Source organism: Haliotis rubra, unplaced genomic scaffold (assembly GCF_003918875.1).
Source record: "Haliotis rubra isolate DU_JTF1 unplaced genomic scaffold, ASM391887v1 Scf113, whole genome shotgun sequence".
Taxonomy (NCBI): domain Eukaryota; kingdom Metazoa; phylum Mollusca; class Gastropoda; order Lepetellida; family Haliotidae; genus Haliotis; species Haliotis rubra.
This window is the reverse complement of record NW_025765037.1, coordinates 224,720-252,712: the sequence shown is the minus strand read 5'-3', so window position 1 is coordinate 252,712 and position 27,993 is coordinate 224,720. Positions and strand designations below refer to the sequence as shown.

Below are 27,993 nucleotides of genomic sequence, written 5' to 3'. Positions count from 1 at the left end.
ATGCCCAGTCCTTAAAGTCTACCTACAGAGAACTAAAACACGGAGACGAAAATTCAAGCGCCTATTCATCCCCTTATCCACTGAGACGCCACCAGAAGTCTCTCGGACAACGATATCGATCTGGATGAGAGCCGTTATACTAAAGGCCTATAAAGCAGCAGGACTTGAGCCTCCACGAGCCTCCAATCCACATGAAGTCAGAGCCCTGGTGTCAACACTTGCTCTGCATGGAAACTGCTCGATTACAACTATAATGGAGGGCTGCTTTTGGAGATCGAACACAGTGTTTGCTAACCACTACCTCAGAGACATTGCCACTGAAGACGTCTGAGGCATTCACCAGTTTGGGCCACTTGTTGTAGCACAACAACTAACGAAGGTGCTGAGTAGATCTCACCCCTTTTATCACAAGACTTGTGAAAACCAACGCTCTGGAGAGCAATGGCTATAAGTCAATGCACAAGTCTAGGACAGACTAGCATGAGTGATAGACCCTGTACTTGTATAGGACATACTCGTACATGAAGAAGGGTCGCATCTCCACTTGATGCGCGCATCAAGAGATGGAGTTGCAATAGATAACTAATGGAATATTAGTATATCTAAAATCCATATGAAGTTGTCGGGAGAAGTTTCGGAAGAAATCTGAAAAGTTGTAGTCCCCCCAGACTCATCAGAGAGAAATTGAAAGAATCTTCAACAGTGCTGTCATAAGTTCCCAAGGGGGGTAGTACAAGCATAATTAGCATGAGTCAGGATAAGGAAAAATATGTAATTTTCTGACTAAAATTGATATTTTATACTTATCCTGACTCTTATGGCACTCTGGATTTCCCTGTAAGAAGGAGAGTGACAAATATGGCCGATCATGTGACCATTTGGGCGCCAAAGGGAGGAAAGGGATGCTACTCTTGGGTGAGGGATTTTACGTCCGCTTTTTTAAAGGGAACTTGAAGGGATTTCAAGTGTTCCACTATCATTCGCAAGAGGAAGGAGACAAGCATAATTAGCATGAGTCAGGATAAGCATAAAGTATCAATTTTAGTCAGAAAATTACATATATATTTGACATTTTCTTGGTTAATATTCTTATTATTCATGTTATTATTACGAATCTGTTTTTGTAGAGACACAATCCATCACCATTTCTCTGACAGCTTTGGACAGTAACAGTGTGGACTATAAAGGACGGCTGTGTACCAACAAAGTTTGTGGAGACAGGTAAACATCCTTCATGTTCAGAGGTAGCCCCATGGTGAAAGTGTTCACCCCAAGGAATAGGGTTGATTCCCCACCTGGGTACTGTGTGTCAAGCCCATTTCTGGTTTACATGGACTTAAGTACACAACCAGCGGAGATTACTCATGGACAATAAATTATGGATTATTTTTGACATATTAATTTCAAAGATTCTAAGTGAAGTCCAATAGTTGATTGGGTGGCATATAAATCGGGGTGCAGGTCAGGTTTACTTGAGTTCATTTGTCCTGCAAAGGAATACAATTGTGCAAGGAACAGAGGCCCAGATAAGCTGCGTATCCAGGTAAAATACACATAGAAAATTTCCAAATTTTAAAACTTATCCTATCTCACGATTTGCACTTCTCTCTCTTGCTTCGGTGCTGAGTGGAATGAATGAGAACTTTTCCTGTAGGCCTCTCTTGTCCATACGCCCGTGTTCCCCAGGCAGCTCTCCTTATAGGACAGGTCCCTAGTCCCCGGCTAAGCGTGCAGCACATTCCCCTGTCTACCCACGTGACTACCTCAGAGTGATCATTCTTCTTCTTGTCGCACCACTGTGTGGACATATTGTGAGAGTTCTCAGCTTTCCTTACAAGGTAACATGAGAAATATATCATTGGTAGTTGACCCTAAGTAGCGTAATTTTGCACACACTGTAACAATATTTACTTCCTCGGATCCCACTCGTCATGTGTGGGTTGTATTGACCTGTGTTCCTGGAGCAAACGTTGTCGGGAATGTGCTCCCTTATCAAGGACGATTTTAGAGCATATAGACATGGTTGCTCCCGTTGGCTGGCAGACAGAGCTTGTTACACTTCAACAGTTGATCACCCGACAAACACCCGCTTTCAACGACCAGTATTAACTGCTCGTCGTCCGGAGATTCCCATGTCGGACGGTGATGATTTTATTGGCGCATCATCAGATGTCTATTCGTCGTTCCGCCTCATCAAACCGCTCTGTGTTGCCAGCTGACTCACACAGCTGATCTACATCATCAAATCGCCGAACCGATTCACCACACCGAATCGGTTTGCCATACCGAATGGATTCACCAGACCGAACCGTTTCGCAGCGGAGTATGTGGATTACGACATCGACTCATATTCGCCAAAATATTAAGACTGTTTCTTATCGCCGAAACGGTTCACATCGTCGATTCGATTCACAGCACCGAAACGGCTCTCTTCACCAAAATGATTCACCTCGGCCGGAACATTTCACCTTGCCTCACCGGTTCATCTGATCGTTCTAGATCTCTCCATCAGCTGAGATCATTTAAACGTTTCAGATTACCGAACCGATCCAGCTCACAATGCCAATCCAGATCACGGACTGATTCAGATCACATCAACGTTCCGGTTCACCACCCTGAACCGATTTAAAAGCCTGACTCGTACCGTTTCACCAGGCCGAACCGCTTCCTATCGCCGAACCAGTTCACCTGGCCGTTCAAAATCACTGAATTGTCAGCATTCATCGAACTGTCAGCATTCGTCAATAATCTGTTCCTCGGACCTTGCCAGCAATTGAGCTTATTCACGAATTGGGCGATTCACCACTCGTGTTATTTCCAACACGGCGCATCTTACCAGCCTATTAGAGCCCATGCCAAATGTGTTTGGGATGCCTCCCAAGACACTTAACCCACATCGAACCTCGTCTTTGTTTTCATGGTTCGGGCTATGCCAGTCGCCTATAAGATGCAGGAATTGTTTTGGTTGATTCGACACACATGATCGCATGATTCGCCGACCACTTCAGCTACCTAGAGCGAGATACTAAATGTTCTATTGATTACATTCAGCATGAAGGATCGTACTTGTCAACACTGGTTTTCCACATCCTCAACAAGGTTCATGAACTTGCATCTAGATAGGGCCAAATTTATCGAACTCTGCTAGTTTTCAACACGATCCTAGTTTTCAGGGCATCTGCGAGGCGCTGAACTCCTCATTACGAAGTGGCAAGCTCTAAGCACGACAATTTGATTTGTTTATCCGGTTTACCTTACGGCTTGTGAGGCGCTTAATGTTTTTAGTCACATAACTTATCCCACCTTGTACCCCTTTTTCCGGCTGGTTGAACAGAGGTAGTAGCTGTGTGCTTCACCATGCCGAATCGATTTACATGTGATGTCAGTAGCGCAGTCATCTAGACATATCACGCTCGGCACTTGACGGTCTGACAATCCCAGTTCTCAAGTGTCCTCCGTGACCGGGGCTCATCTCATTCCAGACTTAATCTACCATCCGATCTTCACCTTTGATGAATGATTCGGTTCAACGAATCTATCCTTCGTTGTAGATATCAGTTCTACAACCACCCGATAGGGCATTACTAAGCTTGCTAGCCAGGAATACTTTACCCCGCTTCACTGAGTCTTGTTACTACAGACTACTGGTAACAGCGTGTTTGTGTATCGCTGGGTGCAATTATTGCAGATGGTCCATCATCTTCTGCTCCCTTTGTTTTACATGATAAGCAAGTTTCGGGACAGATAACAGATGGGTAAAGTTTTCACGCATGGTACCAGCAGTGATGTTTTGTCAAATAGCCAGCATAGCTCAGCCCGGAATTTATGGGTTGCGACTCGCCCGGTTAACCGAAGACCGTATTGTCCGTTGTTTTTTTCACTCGTGTGTAACGTTTGCAAATGGCGGACTACTGAATTTTACCGATGATTAGAGTGACTATGAAGTGCCCTTGCAGACATGTCTTGGTCCCACAAATCGGATATCAAGTCCAGCCTTTAAATGCTAGTAACAATGAACGGTGCCATTCCCGGTAAGAGTGATTGTGTCGGGATTTCGACAGCCAGTTGAGAGAGAACTCCCGTGAACGGTTTGACTTTTGCTGGGGTTACTCGGTTTTCTACACTAGCTCAAGCACTGAGTTCAGAGGTCACTGCAGTTATGTGTCACTGTCACCAGGCAGCGATCTACTACCTTTATCACTCCACCTGGCGAACCATCATTTTGTTCGGCCAACTGAAACGTTCGAATTTCTTCAATTTGTTTACAATGTGAACGTTCCTGTAGATTGACTGACAATCTCCATGTGCCGAACATACTACATTCAGCACTCCGTTAGAACTGACATAGTAGCTCGACTTATTGAATGTTCTTATCTCAGGAGATATCTCTTTGTCAGATAAACCTCTCATTTCCCTCGACCTGCGAGACGCCTACCTTCACATCCCGATACATCCAGACCATCAGAAGTATCTTCAATTTACTTTCAAGGGGCGTCATTGATACCAATGGAGGGTCCTGCTGTTTGGCATATGTATGGCCCTGTGGCTTTTTATTCAGATACCCAATCCGATAACAAGCTACCTGCATTGTCGAGGCGTGACATTCGAGAACTATATTGACAACTGTGTTCAAGCCCAGCAGGATCCAGTCGTCCTTCCTCTCCACAGGCAGTTCATCATTAAGTTGCTCATGCAGTTAGGATGGCTGCTGAATTCGGAGAAATCTGAGGTAACACCGACCTGGTGATTTCTTTTTATTGGGACAATATTCAACACAACAGGTCATGATGTTTGTGCCCCAGGAGAGGTGGGACAAGATTCAGTGCAACGCACCACTAGTGCTGGTCCAACCCGCAACCTTTCGCTAGTGGCAGAAGGTACTAGGGTGGTTGACGTCGGCACAAGCGCTGATTTACAGGGGCTAGCTGCAGCTTCGCCCTCTTCAGATGTTTCTGTGCCCATACATCCGGGATGACAACCCCAGGGAGTTGATTCATCTTCCTGCACAACTACATTCAGTCTTTCGTTGGTGGCTCAACAAGTGGAATGTTTGCGTTGGAGTCTCTATGGTGCCCTTCATACTGACTCAACACCTGTTCGTCGACGCATCTTTCAAGCTGGGGCGCTCACTTTCTCCATCAAGTGGACTAGCAGAAAACATGGTCATCAGGAGAAAGGGCCCTTCATATCAACGAATTGGAATTCAGCACTGTCATTCTCGCCGTTCGGCATTGGGCAGTTGAACTACAGTTCACTCATATACTGATTCAATCAGACATTCGGGGCGGTGGGGTAGCCTAATGGTTAAAGCGTTGGCTCGTCACGCCGAAGACCCGGGTTCGAATCCCCACATGGGTACAATGTGTGAAGCCCATTTCTGGTGTCCCCCGCCGTGATGTTGCTGGAATATTGCTAAAAGCGGCGTAAAACCAAACTCAGTCAGTCAATCAGACATTCCGATGGTAATTTTGTACATAAACCATCAGGGGTCGACAGGATCAGCATCTCTGCTTCAGTTGATGTTTCGAATTTATCATCTGATCAGTTCACTCAACACAGTGGCCAGAGCCCGACACATTCCCAGGATGAGGAATGTCATTGCCAATGCCCTGTCACATCGCAAACGCCCGTCACTCATAGAGTGGAGACAACTGCCTCTGATATTCCAATCGAAGATCTACCTGTAATCATGACCAGAGGTAGACCTGTTCGCCACTCGGGACAACCATCAGCTTCAGCGCAGATGATCACCAGTTGCGATCGTTTCTGCTTTGTGTACAATCTGAATCAAATTCTGAATTTTATTTCTGTTTGGGTCTTCGATTCTTCTGGGACTTCGATTTCTCCTATCATTTTAATTTGAGACTCTGGAGAGTCGCCACCTCACTTACTGTCGTCTGCTCTGTGGAGTAATTACATCAGTGAAGTGAGTCATTCCCAAAGTGTTACACTTCGTAGTGTTCATGCTCCTAAGTACCTATACACATCTATGTGATCTTACTGCGGTAAGTAGTGGAAGTCATAAGATGATGTTGTGGTACCGAACGTTAAAATTGTGAGTTTCAATTCAATTACCCTTTCACCCTCCTCGGGATGGCGTCTGTGGGGGTTGTTTCGAAGCAGGGGCTGGCCCGATACTAGTCATTAGACTTTTATTACGGGGGTACCTTGGAAATCGTGGTAATGCGACTGATGACACTCACTAAGCTGCGTCCTTTCACTTTCGTGAAGCTAGTGACTGAACACCACATTACTTGGGAGTCCCGGTCCCTGGGAGCAATTGTGCTTAGTAAGTCAATGGGTTCGAACTAACCATCGCACGTAGTGACCTTGGTAGTTATGGGCCTACCTTGTCGTTGCTTCCTACGGATGTAGAAGTGTTCTACAATCTCGCTTGCTGACCTCTACTCCGCGGAGCAATCACGTCAGTGTAGTGAGTCCTTCCCGATTTCCTTATGGATTTCGTATCGTTCAAGCTCCTAAGTACCTTAGCAGACTGTTGTGACCTAACTGTGGTAAGTAGTGGAAGTCATGTGGTGTTGTTTTGGTGCTGAACGTTAAACTTGTGATTTTTCCGATTCAGTTTCCTTTTCCCCTCTTCGTGATGGGGTCTGGGGGGCTGTCTCGAAGCAGGTAAGGGCCCGACTACTAGTCGTTATTATGGGGGTACTCTGATAAATCGTGGCGAAGCAAGGTGACTTGCCTAGTTGCGTTTTCTTGCGTATGCGAGGTTGCTGCCGAAACACCACATTGCTCAGGAGCACCCACTCCTTGGGAGCGATGATGCCAAGTAAGCCAAGGGGTTCAGGAGAACCCATCACTAGTATAGATACTATGCTAGTTGGATCCTGCGGCTGAACACCACATTGCTCAGGAGCACCAACTCCTTGGGAGTGATGATGCCTAGTAAGCCAAGGGGTTCAGGAGAACCCATCACTAGTATAGATACTATGCTAGTTGGATCCTGCGGCTGAACACCACATTGCTCAGGAGCACCAACTCCTTGGGAGTGATGATGCCTAGTAAGCCAAGGGGTTCAGGAGAACCCATCACTAGTATAGATACTATGCTAGTTGGATCCCAAGCGGCTGAACACCACATTGCTCAGGAGCACCAACTCCTTGGGAGTGATGATGCCTAGTAAGCCAAGGGGTTCAGGAGAACCCATCACTAGTATAGATACTATGCTAGTTGGATCCTGTGGCTGAACACCACATTGCTCAGGAGCACCAACTCCTTGGGAGTGATGATGCCTAGTACGCCAAGGGGTTCAGGAGAACCCATCACTAGTAAAGGTACTATGCTAGTCGGATCCTGCAGCCGAACACCACATTGCTCAGGAGCACCCACTCCTTGGGAGCGATGATGCCTAGTAAGCCAAGGGGTTCAAGAGAACAAATCACTACATCACTAGTATAGGTACTATGCTAGTCGGAACCTGCCGCCGAACACCACATTGCTCAGGAGCACCCACTCCTTGGGAGTGATGATGCCTAGTAAGCCAAGGGGTTCAGAAGAACCCATTCACTAGTATAGATACTATGCTAGTCGGATCCTGGGGCCGAACACCACATTGCTCAGGAGCACCCACTCCTTGGGAGCAATGATGCCTAGTAAGCCAAGGGGTTCAGGAGAACCCATCACTAGTATAAGTACTATGCCAGTCAGATCCGGCCTCCCTTGTTCATTGCTATCTACGGTTGTCATTAGCCTATACAGTATATACTGTCAGTGCCTTTTGACTTAGGGTAATCTGTGACCCGCTGTCCAACCGTGGGATAAGTGCAAATCGTGAGATAGGATAAATTTAAAAATTTGAAAATTTTAATATAAATTGTATATTTATATACTTATGCTATCTCACGAGATGGATGCCCACCCAGCCTCCCCTCTACTCAGATTACGACGGTTACGTATAACTGTCATTGGCTCCAAGAAGAGAATGATTACTCTGAGGTAGTCACGTGGGTAGACAGGGGAACGTGCTGCTCGCTTAGCCAGGGACTAGGGACCTGTCCTATAAGGAGAGCAGCCTGGGGAACACGGGCGTATGGACAAGAGAGGCCTACAGGAAAAGGTCTCATTTGTTCCACTCAGTGTTGAAGCAAGAGAGAGAAGTGCAAATCGTGAGATAGGATAAGTATATATAAATATACAATTTATATTAAAATTTTCAATTACGCATTGAAAAATAATTGTTGCGTACCAATTATGCATTTAAAATGTTAGATACGCCAAAAGTAGTTTAAAACAAATGCGTACGGAATATATTATAAATATTGCGTAATGAAAAAGACATTGATTGCTATCATGTTGTACTGTTAGTATAGGACTAGTGTTGTACTGTCAGTATAGGATGAGTGATTTTTTATGAAATCATTTCCAATGTATTAAAGTTGGTTTTGATTAGGTTTGAATTAAGGCAGAACATACCTGCTTAGTAAACTTACTCAATGACATAATACTTAGGTGAGTAAAATGACTGAAATACGCACATACCGTATTTGAAAGAAGTGGGTAACGGAAAATGAAATACCCACTCAACATTCATAATACCCACTCAAGAAAATACAGTGGGTACAGTACCCACATGAGCTAAATCTTATCTGGAGCTCTGCAAGGAATACAATTGTCCTAAAGGATTACAGTTGTCCTACAGGGTGAACACTGTAGACTGTGGTGACAGAGTGGCTGACTGGCTGAGTGAGGCTCTAGGGAGACCTGGAACTCGACTTCTGAGACTGAAGCAGGAGGATACACGGACTGGGAGGCTGAAGGATGCAGCCACACATGGTGAGTTCATACACTGAGGAGTCTGAAGGATGCTGCCACACAGGGTGAGTTCATACACTGAGGAGTCTGAAGGATGCAGCCACACATGGTGAGTTCATACACTGAGGAGGTTGAAGGATGCTGCCACACAGGGTGAGTTCATACACTGGAAGGCTGAAGGATGCAGCCACACATGGTGAGTTCATACACTGGGAGGCTGAAGGATGCTGCCACACATGGTGAGTTCATACACTGGAAGGTTGAAGGATGCTGCCACACATGGTGAGTTCATACACTGGGAGGCTGAAGGATGCTGCCACACAGGGTGAGTTCATACACTGGAAGGCTGAAGGATGCAGCCACACATGGTGAGTTCATACACTGGAAGGCTGAAGGATGCAGCCACACATGGTGAGTTCATACACTGAGGAGGCTGAAGGATGCTGCCACACAGGGTGAGTTCATACACTGGAAGGCTGAAGGATGCAGCCACACATGGTGAGTTCATACACTGGAAGGCTGAAGGATGCAGCCACACAGGGTGAGTTCATACACTGGGAGGCTGAAGGATGCAGCCACACAGGGTGAGTTCATACACTGGAAGGCTGAAGGATGCAGCCACACATGGTGAGTTCATACACTGAGGAGTCTGAAGGATGCTGCCACACAGGGTGAGTTCATACACTGAGGAGTCTGAAGGATGCTGCGACACAGGGTGAGTTCATACACTGAGGAATCTGAAGGATGCTGCGACACAGGGTGAGTTCATACACTGGAAGGCTGAAGGATGCTGCGACACAGGGTGAGATCATACACTGGAAGGCTGAAGGATGCTGCCACACATGGTGAGTTCATACACTGGAAGGCTGAAGGATGCTGCCACACAGGGTGTGAGTTCATACACTGGAAGGCTGAAGGATGCTGCCACACAGGGTTAGTTCATACACTGGAAGGCTGAAGGATGCAGCACACACAGGGTGAGTTCATACACTGGAAGGCTGAAGGATGCTGCCACACAGGGTGAGTTCATACACTGGAAGGCTGAAGGATGCTGCCACACAGGGTGAGATTCATACACTGGAAGGCTGAAGGATGCAGCCACACAGGGTGAGTTCATACACTGGAAGGCTGAAGGATGCTGCCACACAGGGTGAGTTCATACACTGGAAGGCTGAAGGATGCTGCCACACATACACTGGAAGTGACACAGGGTGAGTTCATACACTGGAAGGCTGAAGGATGCTGCCACACAGGGTGAGTTCATACACTGGAAGGCTGAAGGATGCTGCGACACAGGGTGAGTTCATACACTGGAAGGCTGAAGGATGCAGCCACACAGGGTGAGTTCATACACTGGAAGGCTGAAGGATGCTGCCACACAGGGTGAGTTCATACACTGGAAGGCTGAAGGATGCAGCCACACATGGTGAGTTCATACACTGAGGAGTCTGAAGGATGCAGCCACACAGGGTGAGTTCATACACTGGAAGGCTGAAGGATGCTGCCACACATGGTGAGTTCATACACTGGAAGGCTGAAGGATGCAGCCACACAGGGTGAGTTCATACACTGGAAGGCTGAAGGATGCTGCGACACAGGGTGAGTTCATACACTGGAAGGCTGAAGGATGCTGCGACACAGGGTGAGTTCATACACTGGAAGGCTGAAGGATGCTGCGACACAGGGTGAGTTCATACACTGGAAGGCTGAAGGATGCTGCGACACAGGGTGAGTGGAAGGCTGAAGGACTGCGACACACAGGGTGAGTTCATACACTGGAAGGCTGAAGGATGCTGCGACACAGGGTGAGTTCATACACTGGAAGGCTGAAGGATGCAGCCACACAGGGTGAGTTCATACACTGGAAGGCTGAAGGATGCAGCCACACAGGGTGAGTTCATACACTGGAAGGCTGAAGGATGCAGCCACACAGGGTGAGTTCATACACTGGAAGGCTGAAGGATGCAGCCACATAGGGTGAGTTCAATACACTGAGGAGGCTGAAAGATGCAGCCACACAGGGTGAGTTCATACACTGGAAGGCTGAAGGCTGCAGCCACACAGGGTGAGTTCATACACTGGAAGGCTGAAGGATGCAGCCACACAGGGTGAGTTCATACACGATTTATCTGTTGTCTTTCACACACTGTGTTTGTTCCAGCTGCTTCGGACTCAACAAGACTGTCGCTGGCCAACGAATCACAGTTCCTGCTCGTCTCCAGGGAGAGTGTGAAGTCTCTTCAGAAGAAGATGGCTGACGAGGATGACGCAGATCAGGAGAAGATAGGACAATGTCAACGTCATTTTGGTGAGAGTAATATGTAGATATCAAGCTCTACTGAGGATGTTACAGCCTGTTACAACCTGTTCTCAGACTGTCTGATAGTTTATAATCATTGGCCTTTTGGCAGCATATACATAATGTAGAGTTTTCTGTTCTGTAAGCTTTGGCCAGTGTCTGATACCCACTTGTAGTCAGGCCTCCTGTTCTTACCAAACAGGGCAGTGGGGTGGTCTAGTGGTTTAAGCATTCGCTCATCACACCAAAGATCCGGGGTCGATTCTGCACATGGTTACAATGTGTGAAGCCGATTTCAGGTGTCCCCCACCGTAATGTTGCTGGAATAATGCTAAAAATGGCTTAAAACCAAACTCCCTCACTCACTCTTTGCCGCACAGATAACATGTAACTATACTGACATTACAGGAACCTTTTGGAGTTATGCCTGTTCATGTGACATGATTGGTCTCGCAGCCACATACCTCATAGGTTACACTAGCAGTAAACATAAATGACTTGCACCACTTTGGTCTGTTCGCCCTCATCAAGCTGACACTTTGTAATGTTAGGACTTGTTTTTAATTACTTGGTTTACCGATTTTTTTAAACATTATTAGGCCAGTAGGGAGGGAAAAAAGGGAATATGGAGATGTTTGCACACTTGAATATATTGTGGTGTTATGAGTTCTGACAATTTGTGTGATTTTCTTTTGTAAAATACAAAATAGTTTCAGGGAATAATTTGAGGTATAATTTGCTATTTTATTAAAACAAATTATCAGGTCGGTGGCATCTAATTTTTTCCCTCTTTCTAGACCTTTCGGGTAAACCAAGTAATGAAAAAAAGGCCTTACTGAAATGATGACATTACCAGATGTGCCATCAGGGACATGCTTCCATTGCAGACACTGACAACTTGATACATCGTTTCCGTGGCAACCTGATAGTTGGTGGTGGTTCAGGTTTTGAGGAGGAGAACTGGACACAATTGAAGATTGGGAACCATGTTTTGATCGTGAGTATAGCTTCAGTGAGCCTGTCTGATTCATGATGTGCTTTCTGATGGATGACTTTGAACAGCACTTGGTTTCAGGGAAGGGAGTCAGTGTTGTCAGTTAGATGTCCTGTGATACAGTCAGTGTCAGAAGGTGTCCTGTGATTCAGTCAGTGTCAGAAGGTGTCCTTTGATTCAGTCAGTGTTAGAAGGTGTCCTGTGACGGTCAGAAGGTGTCCTGTGATTCAGTCAGTGTCAGGTTGTGTCCTGTGATTCAGTGAGTGTCCTGTGATTCAGTCAGTGTTAGAAGGTGTCCTATGACGGTCAGTGTCAGAAGGTGTCCTGTTATTCAGTCAGTGTCAGGTTGTGTTCTGTGATTCAGTCAGTGTCCTGTGATTCAGTCAGTGTCCTGTGATTCAGTGAGTGTCAGAAGGTGTCTTGTGATTCAATCCATGTCAGAAGGTGTCCTGTAATGGTCAGTGCCAGAAGGTGTCCTGTGATTCAGTGTCTGAAGGTGTCCTGTGACTGTCAGTGTCAGGTTGTGTCCTGTGATTCAGCCAGTGTCAGGTTGTGTCCTTTGATTCAGTCAGTGTCAGGTGTCTTGTGATTCAATCAGTGTCTGAAGGTGTCCTGTGATTCAATCAGTGTCTGAAGGTGTCCTGTGATTCAATCAGTGTCTGAAGGTGTCCTGTGATTCAGTGAGTGTCAGGTGTCCTGTGATTCAGTGAGTGTAAGGTGTCATGTGATTCAGTCAGTGTAAGGTGTCATGTGATTCAGTCAGTGTCAGAAGGTGACCTGTGATTCAGTGAGTGTCAGAAGGTGTCCTGTGACGATCAGTGTCTGAAGGTGTCTTGTGATTCAGTCAGTGACAGGTGTCTTGTGAATCCGTCAGTGTAAGGTGTCCTGTGATTCAGTCAGCGTCTGAAGGTGTCTTGTGATTCAGTAAATGTCAGAAGGTGTCATGGGATTCAGTCAGTGGCAGAAGGTGTCTTGTGAATCAGTCGGTGTCCTGGGATTCAGTCATTGGCAGAAGGTGTCTTGTGAATCAGTCAGTGTCAGAAGGTGTCCTGTGACGGTCAGTGTCAGGTTGTGTCCTGTGATTCAGTCAGTGTCAGGAGGTGTCCTGCAATTCAGTCAGTGTCAGAAGGTTTCCTGTGATTCAGTCAGGTGATGGTCTGTGTTTCAGAGTCAGGGTCAGTGTAGCCGGTGCCAGATGATATGCATGGACCAAGAAACAGGGGAGAGAAGCAAGGAACCACTCCGCACTCTCTCTATGTGGAGGGGCAAAAAGGTATGTATAATTGTCCTGATGTCCTGCAGAATTAATGAAGAGTGTTCAATGAACATGAGCAATAAATCATGCTGTAGGGATTTGACATCATCTAGGGGACCGATCCACAAAGAGTTCGTAGCTCTACGTCATCCGTAAGCTTGACATACTATACACTTACGATAACTTGTAACATAAACGCTCCGTGGATTGTGATCAAGATAATGTTTTAGCCAGGTGTCGTAAGTTAATGTTAATGTGTGGCACTTACGACTATCTTAGCGCTAAGAGAGCTTAAAAAATCTAGGCCCTGATCTCTAAATATAGAATTCCACATAGATATAGTATGCATAGTGTCTTGGGTTATCTTTATGTACAGTACATGATCAACGGTATGGGAGTAGAGAAAAGCAGAGACTTAATGCAAGTTCAGTAGCTGTCTTCTGACTGATGGTAACTTTCAGAGCTGGAGTCTCCTATTCTTTCATCGAGTGTATGTTTTTTCCAGGTTCCATTTGGTGTCTACATGCGTCAGTTGTCTCCCAGTACCGATTCCAGCAGTATAACAATTCTGCGGGTTGGGGATCAAGTTGTCCCTGAGACTGAGAGCAAGGAGACCTAGAGTGGGCCATGGTCTGGGAGGGGATGAGTCAAGCTGGGCCATATTGTTTGGGCATGAAAGTCAAGGACGGCTTCAGTGTTTGAATGTGAGAGTCAAGATCAGACACAGGGCTGGGGTATGAAGGTCTAGGTGGGCTACTTATCAGGTAGTGCAAGTAAAGGTTGGCCTAAGTGTTGTGTTAGGTGAGTGAAATGTGTTACAATGTGTGGGATGGGTGAGCTAAGGTGGGCCACATTGTGGGAACGAACAGGAAGTCATTATGAGGTCATATAAGTTTGTGCTCAGAATCCCAAAACTATGATATAGCTGGTCTCTATTCTAAGCCAGTGTTATAAGTATATAAGTATTGGACAATGGATATTGAGCACAGGACAATGGATTCTTATTATAGGGCAATGAATTTTAAGTATAGGACAGTCAAAGAAGAAGTAGATATGGGGTGTTTGTCCTTAAATGTTCATGGTATTTGGAGTTTGCCTGGAGCCAGTGTTGCAAGTCCAAGGATGTATCACTGTAGAACTGATGCTGCTGGTCTACTACAAACATGTTATTCAGGATCTTGAGATTAATGTTTTGTTTGGTTATATTTTGTTGACAGAAACATCCCATCCTTCTGCCATGGATTGGTTTCTGAGAGTCTTATATTGTGATGTTTTGAAAATTGTATCTAATTTCTGAATACACTATCTTTGTAACAATACATTGATTGATTGGCTAACTAAATTACTGATCAAACCTACTTGGGTGACCAATGAGACTATACACCAATACCTGATATTTTTCAGTGATATTAAACAAAAGACACATCATTTGGATATTGATGGATACATTCCTCAAACAAGGTAATGGCCTGAGAGATCTCTCATTGTTTTCGCTGAAGTGTAATGAGACAGACATCATTACAAATTTGTACATAAATTCACTATAAGTATCAGCAGATCGCCAGCTTTTTATTTAGTTTCAAAATGCATAAAAGCATGATAATAAACTAATTAGGATTATAAGACCAAATATAAAGAAGCCTCACCCAGTTTTTATGTAGCAGCCTGCTGATTTGTTTTAATTCCAATACATATTTAACTCACGAAAAGTACACCTATAATCTCATTAATTCTAACAGAACCCTCTCTGCTTGATTACATTACGCATAATGCCCTGTGAAGAGGGTGGGTGATTTCTGTAACTTCCGTGGCGATCTGAACACAAGTCATTGTGTTATGTGATGGGGACAATGCTCGCAGAAATCATCAAATGAAATATAAACATGAAAATCGCTATTTTATAAATGGATCCGCCACTTAAGTGTCACATAGAGCCCAACAGATATCTTCACAATGGGATTTTGCTTATTTGTTACAATGTTACCAGAGCTCCAGATAAGATTTAGCTCATGTGGGTACTGTACCCACTGTAATTGTTTGGAGTGGGTATTATGAATGTTGAGTGGGTATTTCATTTTCCGTTACCCACTGCTTTCAAATATGTGCGTATTTCAGTCATATTACTCACCTAAGTATTATGTCATTGAGTAAGGTTACTAAGCAGGTATGTTCTGCCTTATCTAATCAAAACCAAGTTAAATATAATGGAAATGATTTCTTAAAAAAGCACTCATCCTATACTGACAGTACAACACTTGTCCTATACTAACAGTACAACTTGATAGCAATCAATGTCTTTTTCATTACGCAAGCGATTTTTATAAATATATTCCGTACGCATTTGTTTTAAACTTTTTGCGTATCCAACATTTTAAATGCGTAATTAGTACGCAAAAATTATTTTTCAATGCGTAATTGGAAATTTTCTATATATTTTACCCGGATACTCAGCTTATCTGGGCCTCTGATGTTACAATTTAAATTGTATGATGTTGATGTTTGACTGTTGACGATGTTGATTGTAGATGAACCATTTCCACAAAGCAGACATTGTGTCAGTACAGGTCAAGTGTGGACAGGTTGATAATTGTTTTAAAAAAAATGTTTACAAGACCAACATGCCTGTATACAATGTATAGAATTCCATAGTGGACATGACGGACATGAAGCATAATCATATAAGTCCATCTGCCGACATTGTGATAAGATTGCCAAATGGTTTGTCATCTGCGATATGTAGATAATGTTATATTAAGGCCATTCAAATGTTGTAAACCAATATGCTGCCTTTTAAGCATTGACCTGACTTTGATAAAACAATTTCAAAGTGCAGTCATGAAGCCAAAGTGCCATTCTTAAATGTCTTTCAAGAGTATTTTACAATTTTAATAGCATTTGTGAATGTGCGTGAGAACAATCAACCCAATTGTGTTTGTTAACTGATGCTTATTCATCGGTTTGCATATTGTTCTACATCTTATCATGCCATGTGTGACCTGAGAGAAACATATATGTCATAAAACCATGCATTCACTAGCCAAAATCATACCCAAACAGACCCGTGAAGATCCGGGGTAGGATAGGTCTTCAGCAACCCATTCTTGTCATAAAAGGCGACTATGCTTGTCGTAAAAGGCTGACTAACGGGATCGGGTGGTCAGGCTCGCTGACTTGGTTGACACATGTCATCGGTTCCCAATTGCGCAGATCGATGCTCATGCTGTTGATCACTGGATTGTCTGGTCCAGACTCGATTATTTACAGACCGCCGCCATATAGCTGGAATATTGCTGAGTGCGGCGTAAAACTAAACTCACTCATTGACTCACTCATACCCAAACATCCATAACATATTGTTGGCAGTGTATGAAATAAAGCTCGTCCGACCACCCCAGACGGGCTAGATTTCTGATGGACGGTCTTAATTTACCGTTAGCCAGCCCGATGGTCTGGTAAAAGTTTTAGATATTCTATTCATCTGAGTCGGCATTAATGGGTACAACAGGGACTGGTCAGCTCAGAGTCAGTATAATGTGTCTGAGTGGGGTATTTATTCACTGCGGCATGGTATCTCAGTGGGCTAGCACTATAAAACCAGCTTAAGTCTGGGCTAGTACAAGCAGCTGCACATACACATACACACACATGCACGTCGTCATATGAGCGAAATATTCTCAAGCACGACGTTAAACCCAATTTCACCTCCATTCATCTGAGTAAATTCACCATATCTTGCAGGGTGTCTGGTCAGGTTAAATCCATTGTGGGCTGGTAACATTTTGAAGTTACCAGCCCTAAAGTCTGGCTGGGTGTTGGGCTTATTTTATACACTGTTGTTGGTCATAAACTGGACTTCAAGAATTGTTTTAAGTCTGCAAAATTGATGCTTTTGACAAATATGAAACAACAGTGGCCTTATTGCAGGGACTAATTCTAATTTTATATGAACAGTTTTCAAATTGTAATTATTAAAATAGTTCTTATTATACCCAACTAATATCACCTTAATCTTCTCCAAACAGACTGTATATAAATTCTGTGCCAAGAGCTTTCAATATTTAGAAATGCCATTATCTGCAGTGAGAGTGTTTCCATGGTAATATATAGGAAATAGTCTTTAGCCCAATATTCATTGTTCTGGAGATAGATACCTTTGTTATGGAGATAGATACCTTGGATGTCTAGGAATACATCCAATAGAATAAATACTACTTGCACCCAGTTCTTTCATATTACTCTAGTTAAGTAGAAAATATATAGCGTGCTGCACAGAGTGCTGGAGTTGTCTCCCTTTAGGTATGTTTGCCACTATGATTGTAGGTTTACATCCTCAATTGCTCTCAATTTGTAGCAACTGTTAAACCCCATATCCTCCTTGTGGCATTCACCAAGTAGCTAAATGGTGATCTACATGTCTCCAATATATTGGAATACTATTCCAAATGAATATGAACTGTAACTGAAATTAATAGATAACCTGTTTCTTGATATAAGTGTATAATTCTGAGGACATGTTTGTGATATAGGGTGTAAGAATTTATTCCATTGGTCAAGAAATCCAGGTGCATACTGAAGTGAATATGATCTTGTTATATTCTCAGTGGATGCCTTTTTGAATAAAAAGGCTAAATCTGTGGTATTGTTGACAGAGCATTTGCCTGGAAACTCGATCCCAGGGTCATGTCATACGAAAAGACAATAACAGATGGTATCTGATCTCTTTGTCAATTAATCCTTTTTCTTGCAATTTGTATTTAATTTACCCAGAATATTTATCAATATTATTTAAAAAGAAATGTTAGAATAAAAGATTGTTTACAAATGTTTGACATTACTGATTCTATTTTGTAATTTTATCTTGATTTCATTTAAAATCCCTTTCAGGAGTCAAAGGTGCTCAAATTTCCATGTCAGAAACCTATGATTGTTGGTTCGAATCCCAATTTGTTGTGATCATGTTTCATGCTTGTCAGAAAAATACCTGTACTAAGGTGGTATCTGGGACCTGGATCATGTCACACAGGCAATAACTGAAATCTGTTCAAAGCAGTGTGGACTCACCATGTGAGGGACGGTGGGGTAGCCCAGTGGTTAAAGTGTTCGCCCGTCATGCCAAAGGCCAAGGTTTGATTCCCCACATGGGTACAATGTGTGAAGCCCATTTCTGATGTCCCCAGCCGTGATATTGCTGTAATATTGCTAAATGGCGTAAAACCCAACTCACTCACTCACTCACTCACTCAGTCCTACATCACAAATGCAATCTGACATAGCACAGCACCATGTAATACTCAGGAATCAACTCCATCAGTAAACGATGATGGCCAGAATCCTAATTTCATCACCTGATGATACATATGAGCCACTGGCAATCATTTCAGCTCCCACAGATAACAAACACACGACATATTTCTATATAAGTTTATCAACAAGTGGAAGGGGCATGAAGAGTTGCCTCCCCTGACAGGGCGACCAAAGTGACAGCTATACAAGATAGAAGCTACTATACTACATCATCATACAAAACTCTCCGTCATCTAGTGCAACAGTGACAGGCAACTTGTAAAATAGATATCTGATTAACAGAAGCAGCAACTGTTTCCGGCCCACGCAGGGCCAGACCAAACATATAAAACAACACCTTCCTCACAAAATAAGACTCTCATGGTAAAACTTCAAACCTTTGAGCATTTGTAATTTTTCTCTTAATTTTCGGCATTAACGCAAACCTGTTTTATAATGGTAAAATTTAACACACATGTCCTAGGGATCTAAAACAAGGCTTAAAACAGATTCTGTACTGTTTATTACAAAATCTAATAATACTAAACTAATAGGAAATCTTACTAAACAAAGCACCAAAGATGTAAATATTATGAAACAATTAATGGTTTTGCTAAATATGTACTGAAGTGGGCATTATTCCACGGCGTATATAAAGAACTTATATTGTGCTGGTAGATACTGACAATATCAACCATCTAGGCTACACTGATTACGAGTGTCATCATAAACATGCTTGAATATAGCCCACTACTGTTCCTGAGAGCTAAAAACATGGAGAGGATATGTCCAAATCAAAAACATTTGACACATTGACAAAATAGTCAAAATAATTATCATTATTCTGTTTAAAGTATTATATGTATCTCACACTGTTTTGTGTTAAAAAATCCCAAAAAACTTAACCTGTGACTTTGTTCTTGTGAAGATAAAAATATCAATTTGGTACAATTTTCTTGTGTGTGCCAAAAAAGTGTACTGTTTTCCATACTTTATGAAAACTAATTCTTATACTTTTTCATACTTGGAGCAAATAGACAGCAGTAAGCTTGCAATAAGGTATATTACAACTGAAATCTATGATGAATTGGTTTATAAATACAAGCTAGCTACATGCAGATCATCAGCGGGGAGGGACTATGAAGCACTGGAAGAGAGTGGGGAAAGAATGAGCTACTATGATGCCTTCCAGAGTTTTATTCTATATTACATCTATGACAACTTTACTTCAAATAACTTTATATATAGCAAAAATGATGTTACATCCAGAAATTGTAAACATAGCTCTATCATTAACAAATACATTTTAATTCTGTTTCAAACCCTCGTTTTTCCTTGGACAAAATTCATTTTCTTATCACAAAGTTGGTGTGAATCCAACATTTGAACAAATTAACAATAAAACGTTCAAATTAAGAAATTTCCACAATGAATATCAAGTAGTTATGTAGAGTGATGAGTTTGATGTTAAACATAAGAAAACTGAGAATTTTCCCCAAAAGTCAAATGCCATGTAGACAAACCATAACCTACAGCTGATGGAGGCTAAATTGTCACAATTCTTGTAATGTCACCAACCATAAGGACACAGGTTGAGGTGGAGCTACTGTCTGAGGAAATCCACCATTATCAAACCTATTGGCTTGTCTCAATACAGCTTACTGCCTCCCTATTGGCTTGTCTCAATACAGATTACTGCCTCCCTATTGGCTTGTCTCAATACACCTTAATGCCCCCCTATTGGCTTGTCTCAATACAGCTTACTCATTGCTTAAAGGGGCTGCATCATGGATTTCAGTTTCCAAAGACAGCCTAATTCCTCTGTACAAAGTTGTCTTAATGCTACCACAAAACCTTCCCCCAAAGAAAACCTTTGTAACGACTTTGAACCTTATTTAGAAATATGTGACAAGACTTACGTTAGACTTATCGATGAAGATATGAAGTCCTGTAATAAAAACCAAAATGACAATAATTTCATATTCATTTCAAGTTTTCAACGTTTGATCTTTGTTCATTTAAGACATAACACATTGCGTATCTTGAGTTCAATTTACAACATTGATAGGAGCCTTACCTTTCTATACAGTTTGCATAGGGTTATCTGTGAGCATTCAACACTCTACTGTATATGTATAATAATATAGACAACACTTTTAACAAATCGGGAAAACGTAAAATTCCCCCAGCTTGGAGAGAATTTGTCAACTATGTAAGACTATCACAAAGGTTATGAAGTGCAAGTTACACAAAAACAACTTGTCTTGAATTAAACAATTGCCACATCGGCTTACAATGAATAATATCAAACTCAGTTGTCAACGATTATACAGGCAGGTATAACAACATTCTCCAAGAAAATTACTCATTCTTCAATGGCCATTTAGAAATAGTCTTTTAATTAAATTAATGAAATCACAGATTACTATTTAATGTCTTTACATTTCAGTAGAAGCATGTCTAGGATCAGAATGCTTCATGACATAACCAGACACTGTAACCATGGTAACAGATAAATATTATGCAGAAGCAATATTCCAACCCGTCATACACTATATATAAACTTACAACAGAACCAAAGCTTCGAGAAATTATCATACAAACTTGTACATATTACATTCATGCAGTATATACTGCAGGATGAGAAACAACGTAACCCATCTTCGTTATCTACAGAATCAATCTACATGTCATTGTTAGCAGAAGTCCTGATACATATAACAGACAAAATGTGAAATTGGGGTTTTCTTGTGTGTACGTCTTGACAGTTGCGAATATGTAAGTTTTATTGATATTTATACTGAAGGATGAGAAACAACTAACCCATCTTTGCTAAATCTACAGAATCAATCTACATGTCATTTGTTTTGCAGAAGTCCAGATACATATAACAGAGAATAAGTGAATTTTTCGGGTTTTCTCGTGTATGTCTTGACAGTTGCGAATATGTAAGTTTTATTGACATGACGGTGAACAACCATCAAGGCATCACTATCAAGCTGTACTAGGTATATCAGGGACTGCACTAAGAGGAAGCAAAGGTTTTGCAAAATAACTACCAGTGGGAAACTTCATGGACAAACTTGCATGATGAATATAACACACATATAAACAAAAGAAATTATCTTGTATATCGTTGGCAAACTTCACCCTCGTCATTCAAGGGACATGAAATTCTCCATGCAAAGTAGACTTCAAAATTATGCACAACAATTTTCAAATGGTCAAAAAATTCTACTCTTCAAAATCTATTAAAATAGCCATTCCAATACTTTATTGACTATGCCCAACTTTACAATTCTCAGGAGATTTGTATGATGCAAACATACAAATTCTCAATATATTGTGCAACCATGTCAATGTATTCATATCAATACGACCAATGACAAAGCATCCTCATCTGGTTGCCATGATTACCATAATATCCATGGTTACCACATGGCGCCAATGGGTTTTAGTTGTAGCAATGGTCTGAGTGAGTGAGTTGGGTTTTACGCCGTTTTTAGCAATATTCCAGCAATATCACGGCAGGGAACACCAGAAATAGGCTTCACACATTGTGAGCAATGGTCTGAAGCATGTCTGGCATGTGGCAACAGAAAAGACAAATTAGTTTTGCCATCAACTTTAATAATTTCAGAATAATAAAACATTTGGATAAAATATGAATATATGTTTAGAAGAAGCAGAACCAACAGGAATCTGCTTGTATTTTCTAACAGGAATGGCGACGGTGAGTATTCCTGTTTTTCGCATCATCGGCGTACCCATCATCCTAGACAAAGCTGAAGCAAACCGATGGCGTGTGCAGTGAGAACAAGATGCAGGGTCAAAGAATAATCTGTTGTGCTGGTCGTTTTACTTTAATGAGTTTTAGACACATGTTAGAATTCTCCATAATTCCTTGAATTCAAATTTGGTGAACATTTTTTGTAAATAAGTAGATGAGCCTTTGAACACAGAGGACCAAACGTCACAAATTTACAAACCAAGTGACACATGCACAGACAGTATTATGAACTTTAACTTTCTGAAACACCCATTCGATGTTGTGTTGAAATTTCATTGGTGCCTGCTTCAAGCAACCTTGTCTAAGAGTCTGGTATGAGCGATTGGCTAAGTTAACAAACTATTGTGTTAAGACTAAAATATTAAAACAATAACAGCTCCCTTGACCACGTTTGCTCATGTGCGATTCCCCAGTGCTGAGAGGCGTACATGAGGACAGGTCTGAGCCAAGGGTAACATCTATCACCCCCCAGTCTCTAAACAACACGAAGGAAGTGTACTGCTGGCCACACTAGTTAATACGCTGGACGTAGTTGGAAGGCAACATTCCCCGCTTGCTTGTCCGTTCTACTGTGCCATACATCCAGCCGTCGTCCACAGGTTCACAGTTGATGATTACGTCATTCTCCATAAAGCTCACTTCGTCTGTATCGGCTGCTGCGTAGTCGTACAAAGCTTGAGAAACAATCTGCAGAAAGGGAAGTAGTTTTACATGAAGGTAAGAATCAGCATCTCTTAAGCAGTAATCATTCTCAGTTTTTATAGACTAAATATAACTAAAATACTAAATACAACTATCTTTACACAGAATCTTTACATATGCATTCTTGCCGTAAGGCTGTAAAATAGATCAAAGCTGGACTATTAAAATAAAGATTGCTCAAGAATACATCTACAGTTTATGTTGTGGGTTTATAAAGAGGTGAATACGGTTTGAAGTGCTCTCTGTGCACTGAGCTAACAAATATAATTCTACAACAAATTTATCTAGCCACCATGTTTATCATTTAACACACTGGAAACAAACAGATATTCAGATGCAAAACATTTGTTTGCCGCCTTCTGCAGGTGTTACTCAGACAACTTGTTATGTTTCTGCATCACACACACCTAGCGTCAATGCTAACATTTGTTGAAATACACATCATGTTACACCAGTTCACTGTAAGGAGCTTGAAATACATACATTACAAAGATCAGCGTGTTACGACGACACTGGGAATAAATGTTTATTGGTTGTACAAATTTGTACATGGACACTGACCAAACTGTCCTTGACCAATAAAACAATTGTTATGGACAGACAAATTCCTTATTGCAATAGATGTGATGTTTCGGTCTAAATACAAACACTGTTATCATGCACGTGATGTACAACATTATGCATTAGAGAATATATACATGAAGGATATTTGAGTTCATAAATTGATGTATAGTGTGTTGACATTACTGATTCTTGAAGGGTTATTCTTGATTGGCCTTGATTATAGTCTGTTTGCAGTGAAAACGTACCGATGAATCTCACTTTAAACAAGAAAGTAAATCTTATAAAGTGAAATTAAGATTGCGAATCCTCATAATTTTACCTTGCCAATTGAGCATTTAAATATCAGAATTTTATTCATCTTAGGATAAAGGTTGTTTAACAAACGATCTTAGTTTCAAATCGCTATTATTGGTTTGTATTACAAGGGTGTGTGCACATTAAATGAAACACCGAGAACAAGTAGGGTTGGTCTAAGTTAACGCTCATCACGTACCACACATGCATTTGTTTCAGTGTTCCAACTACTGCACTTACCCCTTGTAATACAAACCAATAATAGTGATTTGAATCTAGGATCGTTTGTTAAACAACTTTTATCCTAAGTTGAATAAAGTTCTGAGATTCAAATGTTCAATTGGCAAGGTAAAATTATGAAGATTCGCAATCTTAATTTCACTTTATTTGATTTACTTTCTTGTTTAAAGTGAAATTCATCGGTACGTTTTCACTGCAAACAGACTATAACATTTGTTGAAATACACATGATGTTACACCATTTCACTGTAAATTACAAAGATCAGCGTGTTACGACGACACTGGGAATAAATGTTTATTGGTTGTACAAATTTGTACATGGACACTGACCAAACTGTCCTTGACCAATAAAACAATTGTTATGGACAGACAAATTCCTTATTGCAATAGATATGATGTTTCGGTCTCAATGCAAACACCGTTATCATGCAAGTGATGTTCAACATTATGCATTAGAGAATATATAAATGAAGGATATTTGAGTTTATAAATTGATGTATAGTGTGTTGACATTACTGATTCTTGAAGGGTTATTCTTGATTGGCCTTGATTAGATGATGGTAAGCAGTAGGAATGTGAGTGAGTGAGTTTAGTTTTATGCCGCATTCAGCAATATTCCAGCTATATGGCGGCAGTTTGTAAATAATTGAGTCTGGACCAGACAATCCAGTGTTAAACAGCATGAGCATCGATCTACACAATTGGGATACGATGACATGTGTCAACCAAGTCAGTGAGCCTGACCACCCGATCCCGTTAGTTGCTGATTATGACAAGTATGGGTTACTGAAGACCAATTCTAACCCGGATCTTCACGAGTCGGTGGCCATGATACATTGATAGACAAACATAAATCAGAAAACAAATTCATTATGCTGTGGTCTGCTTCTGTCGGAACAAGTAGTTCTGTTTAGGACAGATGAGGACTTCTGTTGACAGTATTTACTGCAATGAAGGTAATGGAGGTTGAAGTTTCATGAGGATTGTACGATCCCGTTAGTCACCTCGTACGACAAGCATGGGTTACTGAAGATCAATATTCTAACCCGGACCTTCACGAGTGCTGTAGGGATGTAATGACCTTGATATCTGTTGTACATACCATAAGATAAATGTGTAACAGTAACAGAGGATTTACATACAGATATGCAAACAAGAAACTGGGGACACAAGTTTTGTTTGGCTTTGTTGTGTTGCCCTTCTACAATCATGAGCTCTGTTATAAACTTACCCCTTTGTTCTGCTTTGGAGGTTGGGGAGCTGAAACAAACAAAAAGGAACTTAGCAAAATTGTACAAATCTTGAAGTAAGCAGATTTTGTGACTCACTTTGAAACATGATTTGCCTGGACTGACTGACTGACTGAGTTTGGTTTTACGCCGCTTTTAGCAATATTCCAGCAACATCACGGCGGGGGACACCAGAAATGGGCTTCACACATTGTGCCCATGTGGGGATTCGAACCCGGGTCTTCGGCGTGACAAACCAACGCTTTAACCATTAGGCTACCCCACCGCCCCGATTTGCCTGGATATCACAGAGTGTGTGAGTGAGCTGGGTTTAAGTCACTTCTAGCAATATTCCAGCAATATTTCAGCAAGATTTAACAGAAGCAGACTCATTCCTTGTGTCCATGTGGGATTGAAACCCAGCCTTTGACACAACACACAAACACTTTAATCACTCCACTACACCTCTGGGCTTGTTGACAAATGTACAACGAGCAGATAAAAGCAAAATCAACCTTCATCGATATAACGACAATTTGCATGTTTTATAACAAAATGCCCAATAAAATTACCATTCTGTCTTTTGAATCAGGCTGTTCATAACACATTTGCTACAATTTCAACATTCAACAAATTGGATACATATGTACTGGGAGACACACTTTCAACATCACCTGTAGTGAAGCTGAAAAAAACATAGATCGGAGTCCCTGCAGTTCAAGTATCATCACTGCAGCACTTACCTGCTCTCTACACACACATAACATCATTCCCAAGTTAGTAGAACGCTGACTCTCAAATGTCAATGATTCATCTAATTCTACTCACTCACTCATGCAAAAATGATGTTAATCAAAATAACAATTTTAAAAAGAGCATACTGAATGAATCTGTGATGTCCGATATTTCGGAGATGTCGTTGACCTGTGTATGATTGAAGCGCACGAGCTTCAACTGACAATCGGAACTACTGCCGCAGAAATTAAAACTTGACAGTCCCGCTGCAGATAACTATGTACACCGGAAGCTGCACATTAGATGTAGTAGACCCACCTCTACTTACACTGAAGACTCCATACCATTCAGGTTGTGGTATAATAAACTAGCTGATCTACCCTGAAACCAGAATACCACACTTCAGAATCAGAACCATCTGTATCTAGGCTTCCCTTGGCCTTATACAGAAACGTTCCTTGTCCACGCCACACCACGCCACGCCATGACTTCCATAAGTTACCTGTCATTGTGAGTGTATCACTTGAGGAACACCTGCTCAATTATTAGCGTTTGTAAGCAACCAGCAGGATACAACAGTGCATTGAACACAGAGGGGAAGGTGACGTACAAAGCAACACACAACACGAACACCACCAGCACCGCGGGGTAGCTGCCTCACCTGTTGTAGAGGTACGTCATATACATCAGGGCCTAGATTTTCGAAGCTCTCTTTACGCTAAGATAGTCGTAAGTTAATGTTAATGTATGGCACTTACGACCATCTTAGCTCTAAGAGGGCTTCGAAAATCTAAGCCCAGGAGTCATACGCATCTGGAATCTCAACAATGTCCTTTTAAGTCAAATTCCAGTGTTATTCTGATGTCTCCCCAGCCACACATCTTCTCCTGAGGAATGTACAAACCTGTCTCCCTACCTGTTTATGTCTCCATATAAAGTAAAGTACATTCATAATGAACGGACAGACATAACAAACAGTTGTCATTCTTGTCACGGCAACTTGCTGTACATTTTAGAGGAAATGTGTATGGCAAACTATAGTTATCCAAAATACAAACTAAAATAGGTAGTCCCTTTGAATGAACTATACTTCACAGCATTGTTTAACAAGTGTAAACACGTTATTGCTGGAAGCAGTCATAAAGTCCCTTCCAGTTTGAGTTGCCATGCATACTGAACACCTACCTGTGAAACGGGGTTTGTTTGACAGTACATACTACATTCTTATTCAGTAATGGCAAGTTTCATTAAAGAATTGTCTGCCTTAATTGCTTCCATTGTTTAAAACTGTGAAAGCACTGCATAGCCTGAAGCACCCATACAATCACTGGCAGTCCACCCTTTCCATACTGGTTTGTTCAGACTTACCACCTATTATTATAGGAAATTTATATGGCGCACATATCCACATAACTAGGACATGCTCAAGGCACTGGAGTGTTCCCTTGATCAATGGATGTCTTTTTTTCTGGCATTCTTTTAACCAACTCAACTCCCTGGGAGTATTCAACTGCCTGTTAGGCACAGCGAGTTATCACACAGCCTCATCCTCACAAGGTACCCATTTGCACTTACCTTCACATAGAAGGGCTCCTTTATTCCTACTACAGTATTTACCCAAAATAAAAGTGTTGGTTTTTACAGATTCTCTTTACCGAGTACCAAACTAAGTGCAGAAGCTCCACAATAATTTACCCGAAGCTCACACCATTTGTGCACAGACAGAAGCAGACAAGGTGTGGTGAAGACATCTTACCTTCCTTATCCACCTGGTACGTTGTTCTAAAGCCGGCGCCAACAGCACTAGGTTCCTCCACTACACCAAACATCAACATC

At 41.9% G+C, this 27,993-nt stretch overlaps 2 protein-coding genes across 9 annotated transcripts in view; one reads left to right on the top strand and one right to left on the bottom strand.

Moving 5' to 3' along the window:
- LOC124291095 (molybdenum cofactor sulfurase-like) overlaps positions 1-23,892 on the top strand; it is a 92,710-nt gene extending 68,818 nt beyond the window's left edge. The window contains exons 10-18 of one of the 3 annotated variants that reach the window (XR_006902148.1): positions 1,128-1,221; positions 8,660-8,770; positions 9,552-9,574; positions 10,934-11,080; positions 11,959-12,068; positions 13,234-13,338; positions 13,826-14,087; positions 15,364-15,366; positions 23,883-23,892. Coding sequence is in view for 2 of the 3 variants with exons in the window: in XM_046727998.1 (XP_046583954.1) it covers positions 1,128-1,221; positions 8,660-8,770; positions 9,552-9,574; positions 10,934-11,080; positions 11,959-12,068; positions 13,234-13,338; positions 13,826-13,939 (704 nt within the window). In the remaining variant the exon portion in view is untranslated. Of the gene's footprint in view, positions 1-1,127; positions 1,222-8,659; positions 8,794-9,551; positions 9,575-10,933; positions 11,081-11,958; positions 12,069-13,233; positions 13,339-13,825; positions 14,632-15,363; positions 15,367-23,882 lie in introns of those variants that run through there. The other 2 variants (XM_046727998.1, XM_046728005.1) reach the window with 2 other exon arrangements.
- The window catches only part of LOC124291115 (LIM and SH3 domain protein F42H10.3-like), a 137,706-nt gene continuing 128,440 nt past the window's right edge, over positions 18,728-27,993 (bottom strand). For all 6 annotated transcript variants that reach the window (XM_046728023.1, XM_046728031.1, XM_046728051.1 and 3 more), the window contains 3 exons: positions 27,914-27,973; positions 25,425-25,453; positions 18,728-23,080 (listed from right to left, as the gene is read on the bottom strand). In XM_046728023.1, coding sequence (XP_046583979.1) covers positions 22,904-23,080; positions 25,425-25,453; positions 27,914-27,973 — 266 coding nt within the window. In that variant the 3' untranslated portion in view covers positions 18,728-22,903. The remainder of the gene's footprint in view (positions 23,081-25,424; positions 25,454-27,913; positions 27,974-27,993) is intronic.